General features: G+C 38.3%; 1 protein-coding gene across 3 annotated transcripts in view; it reads left to right on the top strand.

The window, feature by feature from the left end:
* LOC309436642 (ubiquitin-conjugating enzyme E2 E2) overlaps positions 1–17,683 on the top strand; it is a 207,927-nt gene that overhangs the window by 154,960 nt on the left and 35,284 nt on the right. For all 3 annotated transcript variants that reach the window (XM_082045982.1, XM_082045981.1, XM_082045980.1), the window contains exon 4: positions 15,556–15,688. In XM_082045982.1, coding sequence (XP_081902108.1) covers positions 15,556–15,688 — 133 coding nt within the window. The remainder of the gene's footprint in view (positions 1–15,555; positions 15,689–17,683) is intronic.

Below are 17,683 nucleotides of genomic sequence, written 5' to 3'. Positions count from 1 at the left end.
CTGTGGTGGCTAGCATAACAGAAAGCCCCCCTGAAAAAAATAGTGTCAATGGGCACATAAATACGTTTTCTGAAATTTGGAAGTAATTATAAACCACAGAACAAGAATATTACAGTGAGTTTCACTACTACTGCCTGAACATGAAGTGAGAATTACAAGGCCACTTCTGCTCATGATGTGATTATGGGAGCAATAAGTTAAAGTGTCAGCTGAAGCCCCAAACCACTTGAATTTTACTTGATTCATTAGTAGTGTATTAAACTGAGAAATGTATTTTGGTATTGAAATGTACACTAGGTAGCTATAACAAGTATGCCAGTGCCATATGTAATGAATTACTGTAATATTTTATGGCCCACAAATAAAAAATACTTCATAGAATACTTGTGGCTATTATAGGGAAAGATGAAAAGGGATGAAAAAAAGTAACTGACTTTTTTTGACATAAGATAAGTAAGTCAATACCAAACTTTCAACTGACATTGTTGGGAAATTCTAATTTGCCTAAATTGATAACCATAAACTGAAATTGTATTTGTGGCAAAACCATCTGACTTGCACTAAATCTGTTTTGTCATTTGTTGGAAATACGTGCAAGTTCAGATGTAACTTTATTTATACAATAAGAAGTGCGGGCTTCTAAATGTTAAAATATTTTAGATAAATTCTCCAAAGCTTATGAAGTGAGGAAAAGTTGAGGTTTTCAGGCTTCCCTCAATTTGTGAAGCAAAATATATTTATCAGTTTTATAATGTTAAAACAAGAAGAATGAAATAAGAAAGCAGCGTTAGGATAACAGTAGTAGCTGTTGATGTTGGCAAGACTGCTTCATTTGCAAAAAAATAAAATTATTTTTAAACCACTTTTACTTCCCACTGTTTACATGGGTTTGTTTACCACACACAAAAAAAAAAAATCTGGACAATGTCGGAGGGATTTTGAAAGACACACTGTGTGTTATTTCTGTTCGTAAATATTATGATTCTGTATTTAAATGCAGTGTTTACAGTCACATCCAAGAAGGCAGCTGGCCGCTTACATTTCTGAACACCTCTTATTCACACAGTCGTGTTTTTGAGGAAAATAAATAACCTTACCTGTCAGTTTGCCAGGACTTCAGTTTCCTGATTTTCAACAAAAAGGATATTACTTTGTTGCAGATTTTTTAGCAGGGAGTAGCTGTGGAGCAGGGGTGGGTTTCTGAAAGAGAGTGTGATTTTTAGACATTGTTTCTATTAATGTTTGTGTAGTGTCTGCTGTGCTAGCACTGGATTGGCATACTGCTAGAAGTTAAGGAAAAAAGAACACCAAACAGCTGCAATAAATAACAGAAAATTAACCTTGAAGCCAGACTGATTATCTTTCCTTCAGCTTACTAATTCATTTTCTTGTGTCTAGTGGTACTCAGTTTAACCTTTTACCTTTGCAGAAAAAATATTAATGTGAAATTGTTCCCATTTTTTTGAATTGCAATAGGATTTGAGTCCTGAACCCAGCAATAATCCTTGTTACTGATAAAATTACTTGAAAATAAGTATAAAGATGCAAATGAAAACAGAAATATTATTTAAGCAAAGAATATTAGTTTGTGAAGGAATATATGCCAGAAATGTAATAAATCTAGTTTTGTCAGACAAGTTAATAGACTTCCCAAATTACAGAGTTCTCTTATTTCACAGAGGAACTGACATTTCAGTTTTGAATGTCAGAGAAGTGGTAGGAATGGAAGTCAACCAACAAGTTTGGTTCATATTTTTTGCATGCTTCTAAAATATTGCTGTAACGGAAGAACCTCGATCAAAGCTTGGTGGTTGCACAGACCGCACCACCATCCGCTGCTTTTTGATTTAGAAGGTTTGAGGTGGGAGAGGGGGTTGATCATCTGAGGATACAGTTTTGAAATATGTTTCCTAACGTGATAAACTGAAAAAAAATTAAAGCACGTGAGCATAAATTTGAGTGTACAATTGCATATGCAATTTTTTTTTTTAGCAAGACTCATTAAAAATAAGATATTTTAAAATTGTGAGCAGAAGTGCATGCACATTTTATGGGCTTACAAGTGGCTTATAAGTGCTCTTTTTTGTGCATTTCAATGTATTGAAGTCAGTGGGAATTTCATCACTGACATCACTGAACATCAGATCAACTCTGGAGTGCACTGGATTGAGCCTTCGCTTCCTGGGAAAGTTGAGTGTCACTCACAGCTTCTCTGCATTGGCGTTGAATACACCTAGTTTGGTAAAGAAGCATGTGGATTGCTTTGGTAGCTTTAGGAAAAGCTAAGTAATGTATCCCATAAGGGAAACAGTGCTCGTGTATTAAACACTAATTCATTGTGTACATTGTGTCTTGAGGTAGTTCAAGATCGGTTGTGGACCCTGTGGTATCTCTATCACACAAGATTGTCTCTTGACTTGAGTTAAAATCTACAGGAAATGTCTGTATTCTGGCATTTTCCCTGTTATATTTGCCACATTTTGTAGGGATGTTTGTTGGTGTGCCTGAGTGCCTTCGGGTGGGGGGTGTTCTCCAGAGCACAACTCCAATCCTCCATATGCTATACATTTAGCTTTAAATACAGCACTTACGTATTTCAAGAGATCCGCGCTAACTTGATAGCATTGCCTGAGGGAGAAAGAAGTGCTTTCCTGCAAAGATTGTCATGGGCCATAGAGTGATAACTGAAAGTAGCTGCCCTTATTATGCAAAGTTCCTGGAGGTATTTAGAGATCTATGTAGCTGTAAAATAGCCTTTCTTCACTCCTGATTTTATCCCCCTTTCTCTCTGTTCTGTGTTTCAAGTTAAAATATATATTCTGGCTTCTGTCTAGAAAAGGATTAAGAGCAAGGACCAAATCTCATTTGTGTTACTCATGTGGTTAGCTCGTTTGCTTTCATTGTGTCTACTTGAACAAGTAAAATAAAAACAGATTTAATTCCAAATCTTTTTACTAACTGGCAGGGAAGAGTACTCATTGACCATAATAATATCTTAGCTGAGTACTGGATGTCATCTATAAATGATACACATTTTTTAGTCATTAAGTCACATTAAGCAGTACTAAGTTTTGCCCTCAGCATGAGTAGTCTCTTGCAATTGCATCTGTCGCTTCAGTATGCAGAGAACATGAAAGGAAAATTGTGTTTTGCCCTATTATCTTAGAAATTGCAAAGCTATGAAAAACAGATTACTATTAATAAACAAAATTTTCTTCAAAAGGCTATGCGTACAGTTGTGAGGAAACAGCTGCTATCCCTTCCAGAATATACAATTGGCAAGTACATTAATTTTAAAAAAGGTAATTTTGAAGGCATCAAAATGGGTAAAAGTGCAGAAACTGTGACAAGAATGCATATACACACCACTGTGATTCAATATGATCCGGCAGAGGAACAGTTCTTCCTCTTAATACATGAAATGGTATATTTAAATCTTTCTCAGGCAGATCGATTTCTGCTAAATTATCACAAGCAGTACAGTTGGACCATCACTGATTTTGATCATATACAAGTTACCTAGACAGTAATAGGACTTGAAGTATCTCCACTATGCCTTCCCTCTGTGTTAGAAAAAAAGCAGGACGTTTTTCTGTTAAAACTATTACACCCAGTGCAATGTTTGTGAGGAGTACCGACCTGACCATTACAGTGATTAGCACAGATAGATTCCTAATTAACCTGTGAATAACCAGTAAGGACAGGCAGCTGTCTGGCATGTATTCCCACAGCATTCTCAGGGCCTCAAGCAAGAACTGGCACATCCAGCCAAAGACTATTTCCTCCTCCATCAAGTCAGTTGCCAGCAAGGCCGCAATCAGCAGTGATATTGTTATGACTTGGGACATTTGTCCACTAAGAAATGGATTCATAAAAACCCTATTCATTAGATGCAGACCACCAAAGAGCCTCCAAGTACGAACAATTTGGACAGAAGCCATCTAGGCTAGTGCTGAACCAGAGACCACAAGATGAAGATTTCTATAGCTCATAGCCATTTGTTCCAGCTGTTTGCTTTGAATACATAAGGCTTAAACAAGCGTGATTAGGACAATAAAGATAAGCAGTAATGCATGATAAAGATAAGCAATATAACTCTAGTGTTCATAGGTTAAGCTACATGTTATTTTTACGTGGCAAATTTCAGCATGACTAGTGTAGTGTTCTGTGGTTCTCCTTGTGGTAGCTCTGACTCAAGAGACTGGCCATTTGTCACTTAATGCACACAACCAGGTGTATTACAAGTGAATAAACAATGATGTGAGAAGGTATCACTGGCAGCTGAACAAAGGAGATGAGCTGGGACTGAAAATGGAAAGGAAAATAACACAAATGTAGTTTTTGTCATGCAAGAAACATCTGCGTGAGTAAGGATTCCAAGTTACTGTTGCCAAGGAAATTGTAATGGTAATTTCAACTGTTGTTGGTATTATATCTTGATGTAGGGAACATACGCTGTGGTTATAAAAAAACAGGTCTTATAGATGTGAAGTTTAATTCTTCTCTGACAAAATATTTGATTACAAATTACATATGATAATGCTGCTTCTCCCTTACTAATGTTGTTTCTTCGTTAGACAAAGCATCATTTCTAGAGTAGATAATGCGTGAGGCCTACAACAGTGGAAGTGTCACTTGAAAGCTTGAGGGGGATATTACAGAACTCTGAGTTCTCCAGCTCTGAGGTGAAGATTGCTTTCACAAGGGGGTACCTGCACACCAGTTGTTCACCTTCCCATCCTGAGAATAGAGGTGGACATCTTCCCCTTCCAGCCATACCTTTTCACTATAGCTTTCAAATGACAAGTGAGCATCCTTCCTTTCTTGAACCAATTCTGCCATCACCCATCCCGGGATCACTTTCCAGCTTTCCATCCTAATGCTTTTGAATAAAGCAAGGGATTAAAATAAGCCCTTTATAGGGAAGGGTTTTCTAATCAACAGTCCTGATCCTGGGAGCGCAGCGGAGGTCTGTATACTGAGGAAAATGTAGCCTCAGTTGTCCCAGATAAGCTCACCTTTACTGAAAAGCACATTGGAATGGCCCCGTTCTTATAGTGATCCATGGCATAACCAGTTTCTGGGACTGTTTTAGCAATTTCACTTGGTAGCTCCAGCTCTGACTTTGAGAGGATTTCCAGCAACCTCAGCACAGAAAGCTCAGTCCCGTGTAAGCCCCTTCCTAACGTCAGTCCCAAAGCTACTCCCAAAAGATCCTAGGAGAAAATTATCCTGATAGAAAAATGAGAAATTTCTGTGGCTTTTATTTTCTGTTCACCCTGTCACGGATCCAGATGAGTCCAGGGAAGGAATGCATTAAAAAGTCTTAATAATATTCTAATGAAGTAGAATAATCCACATTACCAGGTCCCAGTCTCATGGAAACACTTCCCAGAAATTTGCCAGATTCCCATTTATTTCGACTAGTCAGTCAAGTGGTGTAAATTGCTTGGTCCTCACAGATACTGCAAAGAAAATTGCCTGTAAATGGTGTTTTCTTCTGGTAAGTCAGAAAGTGGCCTGCAATGGAGGCAATGTCTCAGTCAAAAGTTGAGACATTTTAAGGTTTCTTTCACCTTGGACCTATGGCTGGTGACCATATTTGAAGTAAGTTAATAATTTCAAATGAAGAACAAATGTTGTGAAAACAAGTCTGTTCGCCAGTAATTTCCAAGTGTGTTTTCTTCTGTTTACCAGAGATCTGGAGAAATAAGACAGCCTCTTAACTAAATTGACTAAATAAAAGGAATCTGCTTTTGAAGTATATGGATTTCAGAATCAAATTTCCTTTTTCTGTGCCTGTTGGCTTTATAGGCTTGTTTACTCAGGAGGAAATGACTTGTTTTATAATGTGTTTAACATCATGTTAGTTAATCTGTGCCATAATACAGAGTTGTTTCCTTGTGTAAGCAAGCGTTTCACGTGTAAGCGTGTGTGAATCTCTCACTAAGATGAAGGGAGTCTGTATTCAAGCCGGTTCCTCTGTTTACAGGGCGGACAGAAGAGCAGATTTGTTGGTTACACAGCTGTATTGTATGTTTGAGATATCTCTTTCTGTATATATTAACTTATTTAAATTTTCTTCTCATTGCTTTCCCTCATTAATATTTTGGGACAGTTTTACAAGCAGCTTGTGTGTAGAAACTGAAGTCTCTAAAACATCACAAAAAGAAATCTCAGAATCGAGGCCCTTCAGGAAAAAAGCTACAAAATTATTCTTGTTGCATAACGTTTCAAAATTTCCAGGCTCCTATTTAGACAACTGCCTTTAGATGGGATTATTAAAGATGACAGTCTTGAGCAAATCAAACCTCTTTATAGGCAGTTTAATAAATCATTTCCAAGTAGGGGAAGGATAGAAAGACTAGTGGTCATACAGAAAATCAGCTTTCTGAGGAACAGAGAATATGCAGTCATTGAAAAATGTTACTGCCTATTTGCCATAATAATCAGAAAATGTGTGTGAACATATATTAGAAATAATCCTGTTTAAATAATTCTCAATTACTGAAATGTCTGATTACTGAAGAATATCTTAACACTAATATTTCTTGAACATACTGTGGAGATCTCTTTTGGATAAGACTTTAAAAAATTTCTTACATTAAATCATCAGTCCATCATCAGAAAGTAAAGGAGATGTTAGTTGAAGTTCAGCCGATCCATTCGTTGCTAATACATTCTGCATGATTCATCCTGATGAAGAGCTGGAGTTTGGAATAATTTTTCTTATAAGTGACCAAATCAACATATCCAATGGATTTCAAATCCAAAGCTTTCAGTATATTACACCCATTCATGACAGGTTGTTCTAGGCTGTTTGAACTGGTCTGCTTTCACCTAGTCTACCTCTCTCTCCTGTGTTGCCTCTAAGGTTTCCACAGAAACTAAAAAGTCAATGCTGTTTTAAAGAATGCTTTCCTCCCTACTACACCTCTTAAATGTCCAATTGCTGTGGGGTTTCCATGCTATCTGTCCACGCTCAGTCACCCCATCCTTTAAAGTTAGATCTAGAATTTAAAACTATAGTGCCTGATGGTGCCACCCCACTCTTGTCTTTCATGTTTTCTGTTTAACTTAGAAAAGATAGAATGGTAAATTACAGCTGTTGTGGGCAAGGGGAAATGTTAAATTGAAAAGTAGTTGTGTTTTGAAAAATAAATGGCAGTCTTGGAAAACAAAAACCTGAAGGAAAAGCAAATCAGGAATAACATGGAAATAGTATCACTTGCCAAGTTGCAAGGTTGGAGGTCATATTAGAAGGTCCCAGGACAATCTTTACATTTTTTTCGTGGTGTTTTTCGTTCCCAGTTACTTGTGTTTTCCTATTGTGCTAAAGTATGGCTACAAATCACGTTTGATATAATTTACCATAGAGGCAAATCAGGCTGATAAATATTTTCTCTTTTTTAAAATATACAGTCCATTTCTGATGGTGTAAAAGAGCTGGAACTACAGTTAGTGGTATTACTTTAGAAGAAAAAGAAACAAGAGATGTGGCAAAAGGGAATTGAGCCCATAGATGTGTAATAGGAGGCAAATGATTGTTTCCGGCGCCGAACAAGGAAAACCTTCTGTGAAGGGTTTTATGTAATTTTGTTCAGCTGAACAAAGTGGAGAATACTTAACAAAATTGCCATTTTTAAAATCTCATTGTGAATACTCAGCATGCTGTGATCATACACTGTGTAATGGTGTTTGCAATGAATAAATTGCTGTAGATACTATAATATAAATAACTATTTTGTGCATTAAGAAGCGGTTTTCTTCATGATGGTTTCTGTCTCAGGAGCGCTCTGAAGACAGGACTTTAGAGAATAAAAGCTTCAAAGTACTCTCTGAATAACACCAGTCTGCTAAAGCACTAGGATACTTCTAATAATTTTTAGGGGTATTATTTAGAAGTGAATAATAAAATCAATAAGTGATATTAGGTTTGGTCTTAATCTATTTGTTGTTTTTACTGTGCCCAAAACTTATTAATTTTTAAATGCAACATAGTTTCATCGGCTTCAGCCAATAAGTTTTAATGGCTCCAGTGACAGGCAGGCAGAGAAAATTAATCAGAAGGAAAAAAAAGGATTTGTCTCATACAGACTTTGGGCACACTGGCCGGGTGTGCTGCGGGTTTGCTGCAAGAAAGGGGCAGGAAGACCCAAAGTTAAACAGCATATTCTTTTGGGTGATAAATGGACCTCTAGAAACATCTTGCTAAAACTCAAGAAGATTCACAGTGAAAAGATGCCATACCATACTGAATTCAATCACTCTTTATAAGCATAAGAAGCAATATCTGGTGTTGTGCTGTAATACGTTGGTGCTCCTGTGACAGCTCATTGGGATCAGTTTTCCTAGATATTCTTCCAGTCGCATTTACCACAAACATATTGGTTCCAAAGTGTAGATGAAAATTGTAACTGGCTTCAATAAAAAGCACATGATAAAGGCAGGATATAACCACTTTGAAGGAATTGTAGCATGGGTTAGAAAAATGTCTTAATATCCTCCTCCTCTTACTGCTTGCCTAAAACTACTTCTTTTTTTTTTTTAAGGTTTCTTACATAAAGATGGTCTCAATCAGAAAACTGGAAGAACTGGAAGGAAGTCTGATCCAAATTTTACAGCTGAATTATGTTGCAGTAATGGAAACTAAGTGGTGTAAGGGATTTGTCTGAAGTTTCACTTTCTGCCAAAGCCTTACTGAGTGACAAGTGGCCCAGTCACTTCACCCTTGGTTTCCATTATGAATAATTAAGACTAATGAGAGATACCTACTCAAAAATCATGCTTACCTCATTTGATTATATTGATATTCCAACATATGTAAGACATAAATTCCCAGTAATATTGCAGGGTGACAGAAAACCCTGCATCTAGTGTAGACCCAAATTCGAGTGTTAGATCATGGAAAGCCAAGCTTTTTCACTACAAATAGCATCTAGCTAAAGTAGAAATGAACAACTCTTTAAAAATGTGTAAATCTTGTTAATTTTTAGAGTAATTCAGATTGCTTGGGCATAAAATTTAGTGCTGAAAAATTCTAGCCTTGGTCTAGATAGTAAGTATTAAGAACCACTTCTTGCACCGTATAGATGAAGTAATTGAGATGAGGATAAATAATGAAAAAAAAAAAAAAAAAACAAAACCCTAGGAGTTTTCAGCAGATTTTCAGGAAAAATAAATGAAGAAAATGTTATACAGTCCAAAGGTACAAATTTGGGGAGAGTTTATTTCTTGAGGAGTGTTTAAGTCATCAATATTATAGCCGAACTAAGCACTTATCTCTAATTCTGAAGGGGTTTATTCCTTTAATTGTTCTTTGATTTTACTGCTTGGAGACCAGTCTGCTAATTTTATTCATAGCAGAGGTGTTATTAACCATACAACTGTGCCCATTGCCACAGGCAGTCTCAGTGCTCGCTGCTCTCTCTTTGTTTTTCTTTTGTAGAAATATATTCCTTTGGCTGCTGTGGCAACTGTTTATTACACACATTTATAAAAGTACCTCCTGATATCACTGTAGCATCTGGGCAGGCAGCTGTGACTCCCTTCCCTACGCCACTGTTGCTGCAGCACCCGTGCTGCTTGCTCCTCATTTTCTACATCTCAGAAGAAGGGTAACAGAGAAAGAAAGAAACAAAATTAGTAACTGCTGTAGTGTAATAAAATCCCCTCTGCACCATTTTCCACCCCCTCCTCTTTTCTGGAGAAAGATGAAAAATAGCAGGATGTGTTGATGGCTGTTGATGAGAGAAAAAAGAAAGGGGATGTTAGTGGACGTGGGATCTGCATGCACCTCCTGAAGGGAGGAAGGATCCACTATGATGGAGCAATGAATTATCACCGTACAGAGAGAGGGGGTGGGAGAGACACCACCCTCAAGCAGAAAATAGAAAATACAGGTTCTACGAAGGAGAATTGTCAGTAACAAGGGAAGAGAAAAGGGTGAAGGCTCAAGAGGTGGTGGATGAGGTGGCCTTCCAGAATGGAGGAGAGAGAGAACTGGGAGAAGAGCAGAAGAAATTCAACAGATACCTGATGTTGCTGGCACTGCCTGTAACCGTTCCGAAGCAGAGGCGCACAGGGGTGGGAATGCAGGGCTGAGAACGACAGCTGCTCATGGGAGTGTGATGCCGATGTTCCTCAATGGCACTGTTTTGCATTTTGTTGAATGGGGCTGGGCTGGGTGCACAGGTGGGTCTGAGTCACCTGGTGACGTTAGCGTCAGCATAGCTCCTGTTGCCTTTACTCCTTCCCACATGGAGATTATCCAGCAACCACTGTGCCAGCACAGCCTCGCTGCTGGTCTTGTGGCTGTCGCCAGGCATGGGGACAGCCCCGAGCTGTGGTACAGACCAAGGCAACACTTTGGCTTAGGACCAGTTTCAGTGTTGGCACCATGTTCAAAACAAAGAGCAGAGGTGTATGTACTGGGTATATTTTGATGAGGCTTCGGATGCGCTTCTCAAGAGACGTATCTCACTGAAAGCAAAATCTGTAGTCTTCTGTTTTGTCACATCCATCCTCTTCCCTCACCAGCTGTACTCTCATATTATTTTGCCAATCTTCCAATACTTTTGTATCCACTTTGCCCTCTGGGCAACTGCCTTCCCAGAAGCCTTCACCGAGGGCAGCTAGAGGCAGGATCTGCTCCAGATGAGCAAGAAACAGGATTGCAAGAAAAAGTGTTGTATGTCTTAAAAATTGAGATAATTCTGTGGTAAGCTTCCCTCCTCAGAGGGAAATCTCTTCAGTAGTAAACTCAAGGCTCTGTGTAATAAAAGGAAAACAAGGGGAAGAGACTTGACTGTATCCCTTTTCTTTCAGCTGTCAGATGTTACTGAAGATAGTTGAGAGGGTCTACATCTTCCATGGACTGCACCTAGGGCAGGGGAACCTCAGTTCTGATGTGTGTTTTTGTGTGCTAAGACAATTCAGATTAGATAATAAGAATGAATCGCCGTAGACAATGCCATGGAAAGCTAGTTCATGGACAACATTACTATAATAACCTGGTTCTGCTTTATTCTGCTCTGCTATAAAGGATGAGGGTAAAAATGAACTTAAACTTACCCAGTCCAGAAGAATCTTCCAATTCCTGAGTCCTAAGGAATGGGAAGACCTCCCAGCCATATTGCTTTCCTGTTTTATTTGGCCTGATGGCTTCCCCACACACACCATTAGCATGTCAGTACTAGCAGGCAATGTAAGTTACAATTCCTTTTCTTACTTCTTTGTTTTGTGCTATAGCCTTGCCTTTCCCTTCTGTTAAAGAGTACAGTTACACTTTAAAAGTGGATACCAGCAAGATTCAGATACCAAGAATGGAAGACATTGAACTAGTCCTTATTTTCTACAGTATAAGGTTATGCTGCTTCATAAAACAAACTGCATCAAAAACATAAGTTAGATTAGAAAATAATAATATTATTTTGACTAATATATTCCATACAACTACTTGATAAACATGTGGGATACTGTTACTTCTTTGAATTTCTGTGTTTCTACTGTTTTGAGTTATTCTCTGGAAATTGAGTAAATTTGTATGCAGATCACAGCTCTGATAAAACTAAAAATCAACTGTAATTGCATAACTTCTCCAGATAGGTTTTCATCTGGTATGTCTCATAGATGCTGTTGTTTTCATACAACTCTCCTAATACATCATTTTAAATTTAATATTTCATGATATACTAAATGCGGGGAAAGCTTGGTGTTTATAATGGATTGTACTGGACAAGCAGTTTTCAGCAGCACTACTTTCAAGTGACTGCCTAACTGAAACATGTTGAGGGAATAGAAAATACTCAGTGCGTTAAGCATATTTAAAGCAAAATGAATTCAGTTATAGTAGCATTTAAAGTATTTTGCTACTAACTGTAATTGATGTGCATAAATCTCACCTGCAAGCATGTATGTGGGAGGCAGTGGCAGAACTAAAATAGATAAGAAGAGGCAAAGGAAAGGTGAAACACAAAGGAGACTATTTTACCTGTTTTGACTCCTTTGTCCTGAATTTCATACAACCGTACTGATATTCTGGACAGGGACAGAGACTGGTTCCATGTCTACCCACCCCAGCTCTTCCAGGGAGCAAAGCTTCCCCACCGAGTAAACCAGGCGATATTGTGAGCAGTGTCTCATCAGCTACAGGGGAATAATGACAGCAGAGAGCTTGCTCTTGACAAGCCATTGATAATGTAAGGTCGCCAGGGTCTTTATGCTCAGCTGCACCTCCTCAGTCCTACATTACCAATTACCAATGGAAATGTTGGGAGTGCCAGCTCTGGGGTCACACTGCCTGCTTCTCACTGGGCTTCTCCATTGCCTCATCCTGTGGGTTTGCTGGGCTTGGAGCATCAGGGGCTCAAACTGGGAGGCTGCGCTGCTGGTCTGACAGCAGACCTGTCCTTCTCCTGACCATGTCATCCTTGTAGTTCAGCCACTTCCACCTGGAACAGCCCCAGCCATCGTTATTTCTCCCCTGAAGGTGATAGATTTCGCAGTGGGTGAGCAGGAGGCAACATGCGTATGCTCTGGCCCTGGGTCAGTGGAGTTCAAGACAGATTTAGTCTGCCCTTTGCCAAGCGGATGCACATCTGAATCTCTCCTTCCAAAGATAACAGAACTTCAGGCACTGAGATGTTTGGTTTCCTTTCTTTGAGATCTGTGGTTTGGTTGCCAGTAACATTAATAGAGCTGGAATATAAATCATACTGAATGTAAAACACTCAGGCTTCAGTGTGCCGGGCAGATATCCATGTGGAGAGAAGGGCAATTAAATCCTCTTGCATTATAAACCTTATAGAATAAGGATCTGGCTGAGGTCTTGCACATATGGGAGTTTTCTCTAGCGGAGCCTGATGAGTCGTTGCTCTTGCTGCCAATAACGTGGATAAATAAAAGGCTTACAATTAGGAAATAAGGAAAACAAAGATATAACACCTGTCAAACTTTTTGTATAATTAATGTGCAAGTTAAAAAAAAAAACTGTTATGCTTCTGCATGCTATTGCCTTTCATACCAGCTGTTGCCTGTGCATGTGGATCGGTATTTTACATCGGCTGAATGGCCTTGCTGCCAGCAAGCACTCGAACAGGCAACATCAATAACAGCAGTCTTCCCACACTCCATACAATTCAAGCTATTCTTCAAATTAATAATAATAGTTAATAAAGCTTCATCTCTTATTTGCAAATAAAACCTTCAATTAATGTTAATCAGCATCCTCAGAATGTGATCAGGCTGGGCTTGTAGCTGGACGTGCCGAAACAGTTCAACTGGCAGATGGAGCATTTTCCAACTATTCTAATTAATGACTGCTCATTTCAAATGTTAATGCAATTAAATAAATAGGAAAAACAAATAAAAATAATATAGATTATGAAAGTGCGACCATCAGAGAGACTTCTGATCAAAAAAGTGAGCCTCACTCAAACCTGAAAAGAGCCCAACCATCTCCTCCTGGCTAAATAAGGTCTCATAAATACAGGGCTTGCTTTTGTTACTAGCTATTTCCAACCATTTCTCTGGGATCGACATTTGAATCACTTCCATTTTAACCTACTGGCATCAACTGAATCCTTGCTCCTCCAAGTATTAAAACACTTTTCTGCAGAAAATGGGAAAGGGTTTCCTTCACATATTATGGGCTTTTTTTCGTGTAAGATTTAGACTGCCCCTGCTTCTTGCCTTTTCTGTTTGAACTAATTGCCTGATATTTTTTTTAAGGGTTTTAGTTTCTATGAACCTTGTATACCATAGCACTGATGTAGTTCCACATTCATTTGGGCTTATAAAGAGTTCAATTAGCCCCTTAATGCCTAGTTCAGTCACAATTAAACCTTCCCTGTTGACTCGGGAATGGTCTTTCTAAAGGCAGTGGAGGTGGTTTTAATTATTCATTCTCTGGTTTGTTTCTTACAGCAGTCTCAGCTGTGCTTTATTATTCAAAGGTTAATGCAAACTGAGAACTGGGTAAATGAAATTTGTTTGGCAGCTAGCAACCTGATGTATTATAGACACTGTGAAATATGGATGGCAAGACTTCTGCTATTGTGACACTTAAAGAAACAGATTTTATCTTTAAAACAATTGCTAGTTTTGTTACAATGACCTATAGAAAATGGATGTTTCATAATGTTACAGTCTCTCTAACCCATTTTTGTTAAGAAAACACGTAGTTTAGAAAGCCAAGAAGCATTAACAGCTATTATAGAAAATTCATGTAGGTACTATGACTAATGAAGTACACCGCACAGCACTAAGTCACGGAGTTGTGTGCAGGGAATCATGCAGTCAGAAGTTTTAATGAAGGGAGCCCAAGGAATTTCAGGTGAAAGAAGGTTTTATTAACTTTCAGTGAACAAAATGAATAGTTGAGCAGTGAACGTGACATGATGTCATACAATAGTTGTATCCTTGGGTACATTGTGAGGCATGGGGCATGGCCAAGAGCTTTCATCTGTTCTACATGCCGGGTTACTTCACAAACCCCTGCATGCTGTGGAAATCTTTATTGCAAACATAACAAGAATTGTTTCACAAAACATGTCTTAATAATACGTCAGTTATTTGAAATGCCTACCAGCACTGCCTTCCTCTGGAAAATATTAATCAGATACCTAGAAGTCCCCATACCAACTGATCCTAATTAAAATTCAAGTCCTGTATCAGCAACTGGTATCAGCAGGCTGCGAACCAAACAGAAATCTTCATACTCCTTAAGAGGCCACCCTGACTAAAATATGTACTGCTGTGGACAAGCATTATGTTGTATGAAAGGAGGCTGTGTTGGCTTTTGGAAGAGTCATGCTCAAGAACTTTTATTAGTTTTCAGTTTGATTTTTTCAGGAATTAACTATGTGGGTGAACATTTTTTCTTGTTTCACATACAGCATAATGTTTTATGTATTTTAAATATTGTTTCAGTACTGTGTTTTTAAATTAGGACTTTGACTTAACATAATCCAACAATTTAACCAACTTCTTGTTTATATTTTTTTAAGATAGGGTAAGGATTGCAGAGTAAAGCAGTCTTCTGTGCTAGTGACTGTAGTCCTTAGGTTAGTAACTTAGAAAGTACAGCTGCAAGGTCATTTGTACCCTGCTCAGCCTTTAGTACAGCCTGTACTGTATAATAATGTGTGTAATTACACTGCTACTGACTGATGAGGTAGGTGGATGAGGAGGTAGGTGAAAGTAGGATGGCTTGTGAGGCAAGGCAGTGACAAGACATCTGAGCAAAGTCTCTGTATCCTTGCACTGTAAATACTTCACATCTGCCCACTAAAATATTTGAGATAAGGCAGTTGGGAATTTTTTTGCGCTTATTTGAATAATTTATAATGTGATTTTAATACTTCATCCTGGCTGAATATATCACTTCACTGACAGAGCTTAGGACACCAGTTACACTAACTTAATGAATGTGATACACAATTTTAACTTGTAGTGTTACTGCAAAACCAGTGGTACTGCTAGTAGACTATAACTGATGCAGTATATTCTTGATTGTATATGGTTATTATGTTATATTTTTGTTTTCTATTTTAGTGCTGGACCCAAAGGAGACAACATTTATGAATGGAGGTCAACTATACTGGGGCCTCCAGGGTCTGTATATGAAGGTGGAGTTTTCTTCCTTGACATTACCTTTTCACCGGACTACCCTTTTAAACCACCTAAGGTTAGTAGGAGGATATTAAAAGTCTGACAGGAGTCCTCTCCTTGTGATATCTTTTAATGTGTATGTTGGTATATCATTGTAGGATGAAATATAAAACTTTCAAGGCAATAATGAATATTTAAACTGAGTATTTTGATGGAAAGTATTTAAATAACTGCCTAAAATTTGCCTGCATGTCACCAGTATAGCTGGATGGATATGGATTTATTTAGCAAGCAGTTGCATAATTTCCAGCAGTTATTTGTTTGATTTGGATTTGTTTCTAATATGAAAGCATCTATATTTGAAATGCACCCTTTAATAGCAGCTGAAGATGTTTAATCTTGCCTTTTGACCCATATCATTCACCAGAGGTCTGTGGCAGTCTGACAAAAATGTGCAACTTTTGCACTACCCCATATAAATTACTTCTGCAGATGCAAGATATGGTATTGTTCATGAAGTTATAAGTGATCACTTTACACCATTTTCTAGAAGAATTTGGAAACACACAACAAAGGCAAGAAACTAGAGTGAAAGGCAGATATTTACAGAATTCCTTATGGATTCATTTTCAATTCTGTCAAGAATGACACTAACCACAAGCATAGAACTGTACCAGTAACATGAAGGTGGTAGAGCATTACCATGATTGAGTAGTCTCGGAATGTGAAACAGGAAAAATCTAGTGATTATGAAGACTGGAAAAACAGAAATGGGATGAAACACAGTAATGCAGAGTGTCATCGATAACCAATAGTCATAACTGCTGAGGGAGGGTGTCAAAAGGAGGCTTTACAGGGCGATCACACGATTAGTACAAAACACCTGTTAAATGCATGTATGAAAAAGGCAAATACAGTCCTAAGATGCATCCTTTGGCATTGCCTGTAGTGATAAGGAATTACCAATGTCACATACAAGACATTTGTAAGACTTTATCTGGAAGACTGAGTGCAATTCTTAGCACACATGTTCACTAACAGGAACAGAAACTGGGAAAATTTACCCCGCAGGGCTGTTAATGCTGAAATAAATTGATAGGCCTGTCCCTTATGAAACAAAGTGAAAAGAGGTGAATTGTTCACCTTGCCAGTGTGGAAAGTGAGAGATTGGAACAGGTCCCTGGGAGGAGCTGTGGGAGCAAAAATATTTACCCTCTTTCTGACACTTTTGTGAAAGGGTTGGTGTGCCATGTTGGTCTATGCTAGAAAGGTGTTGCATTAAAAGAGGAAGGAGCTGACTCCTATTTGATTGCCGTGAGTACACTATTGAAAGACGAATGTTTATAAACAGAATTTTAATGCCACAGTAGTAAAGTTTATAGTAGTTAACATGGATATTATCAGGAAAAGTTGTTTTTTTTAAAAAAAAAAAAAAAAAGAAAAGAAAAGAATGAGAGATGTGAATTCAAAATATTTCTCATTCTGTAAAGCAGACTTTCGTGGTGACCCACAGATGAGTCAGCACAGCAGTGTTAGAGATGGTCCGACTTTGTTTCCCACTTTTAGTGTTCTGGTTTAGGGAAGCTTTGAGGCCCCTGACAAGTCTTACAGGGGCTGTACACCTCGCTGGCTGCATATTTTCTGATTTAGATAGCTATGATTGCACAGTGAAGAAAGAATTTGAAACTTCCTAACTTCTCCTTCAGTTAATTGAAGCTTTGGGCACACTGAGCTGGGTGATGCCCTGTTCTTCCTGCCTCCCTCTCAGCCCAGGCCAGTCCAAGACTTTCTACTTGCTAAACAAGGTCCATTTTAACAGACCCCTTTAGTTTGTTTATTTGCTGGGCTTAGTCAGTTTGTATTAGCTGTAATGCAAGGGTTACATTCAGTCCTTCAGCAAATTAAAATTATATTATTTGGGGGATATTGACATATCCACTAAATGGATTTGTTGAGTCTAAAATAGAGCTTGAAATTCTTCCGAAGATCCAAACTTAATATGTAAAGAACTAAATGTGAAAGACAAGTTGAAGGGATATCTTTTGTCATTCTCTCTATTGAATCTGTCCTG

This window comes from Streptopelia decaocto, assembly GCF_964273445.1.
Source record: "Streptopelia decaocto genome assembly, chromosome: 2".
In the NCBI taxonomy this organism is placed as follows: domain Eukaryota; kingdom Metazoa; phylum Chordata; class Aves; order Columbiformes; family Columbidae; genus Streptopelia; species Streptopelia decaocto.
This window is presented reverse-complemented; position numbering and strand designations above follow the sequence as displayed.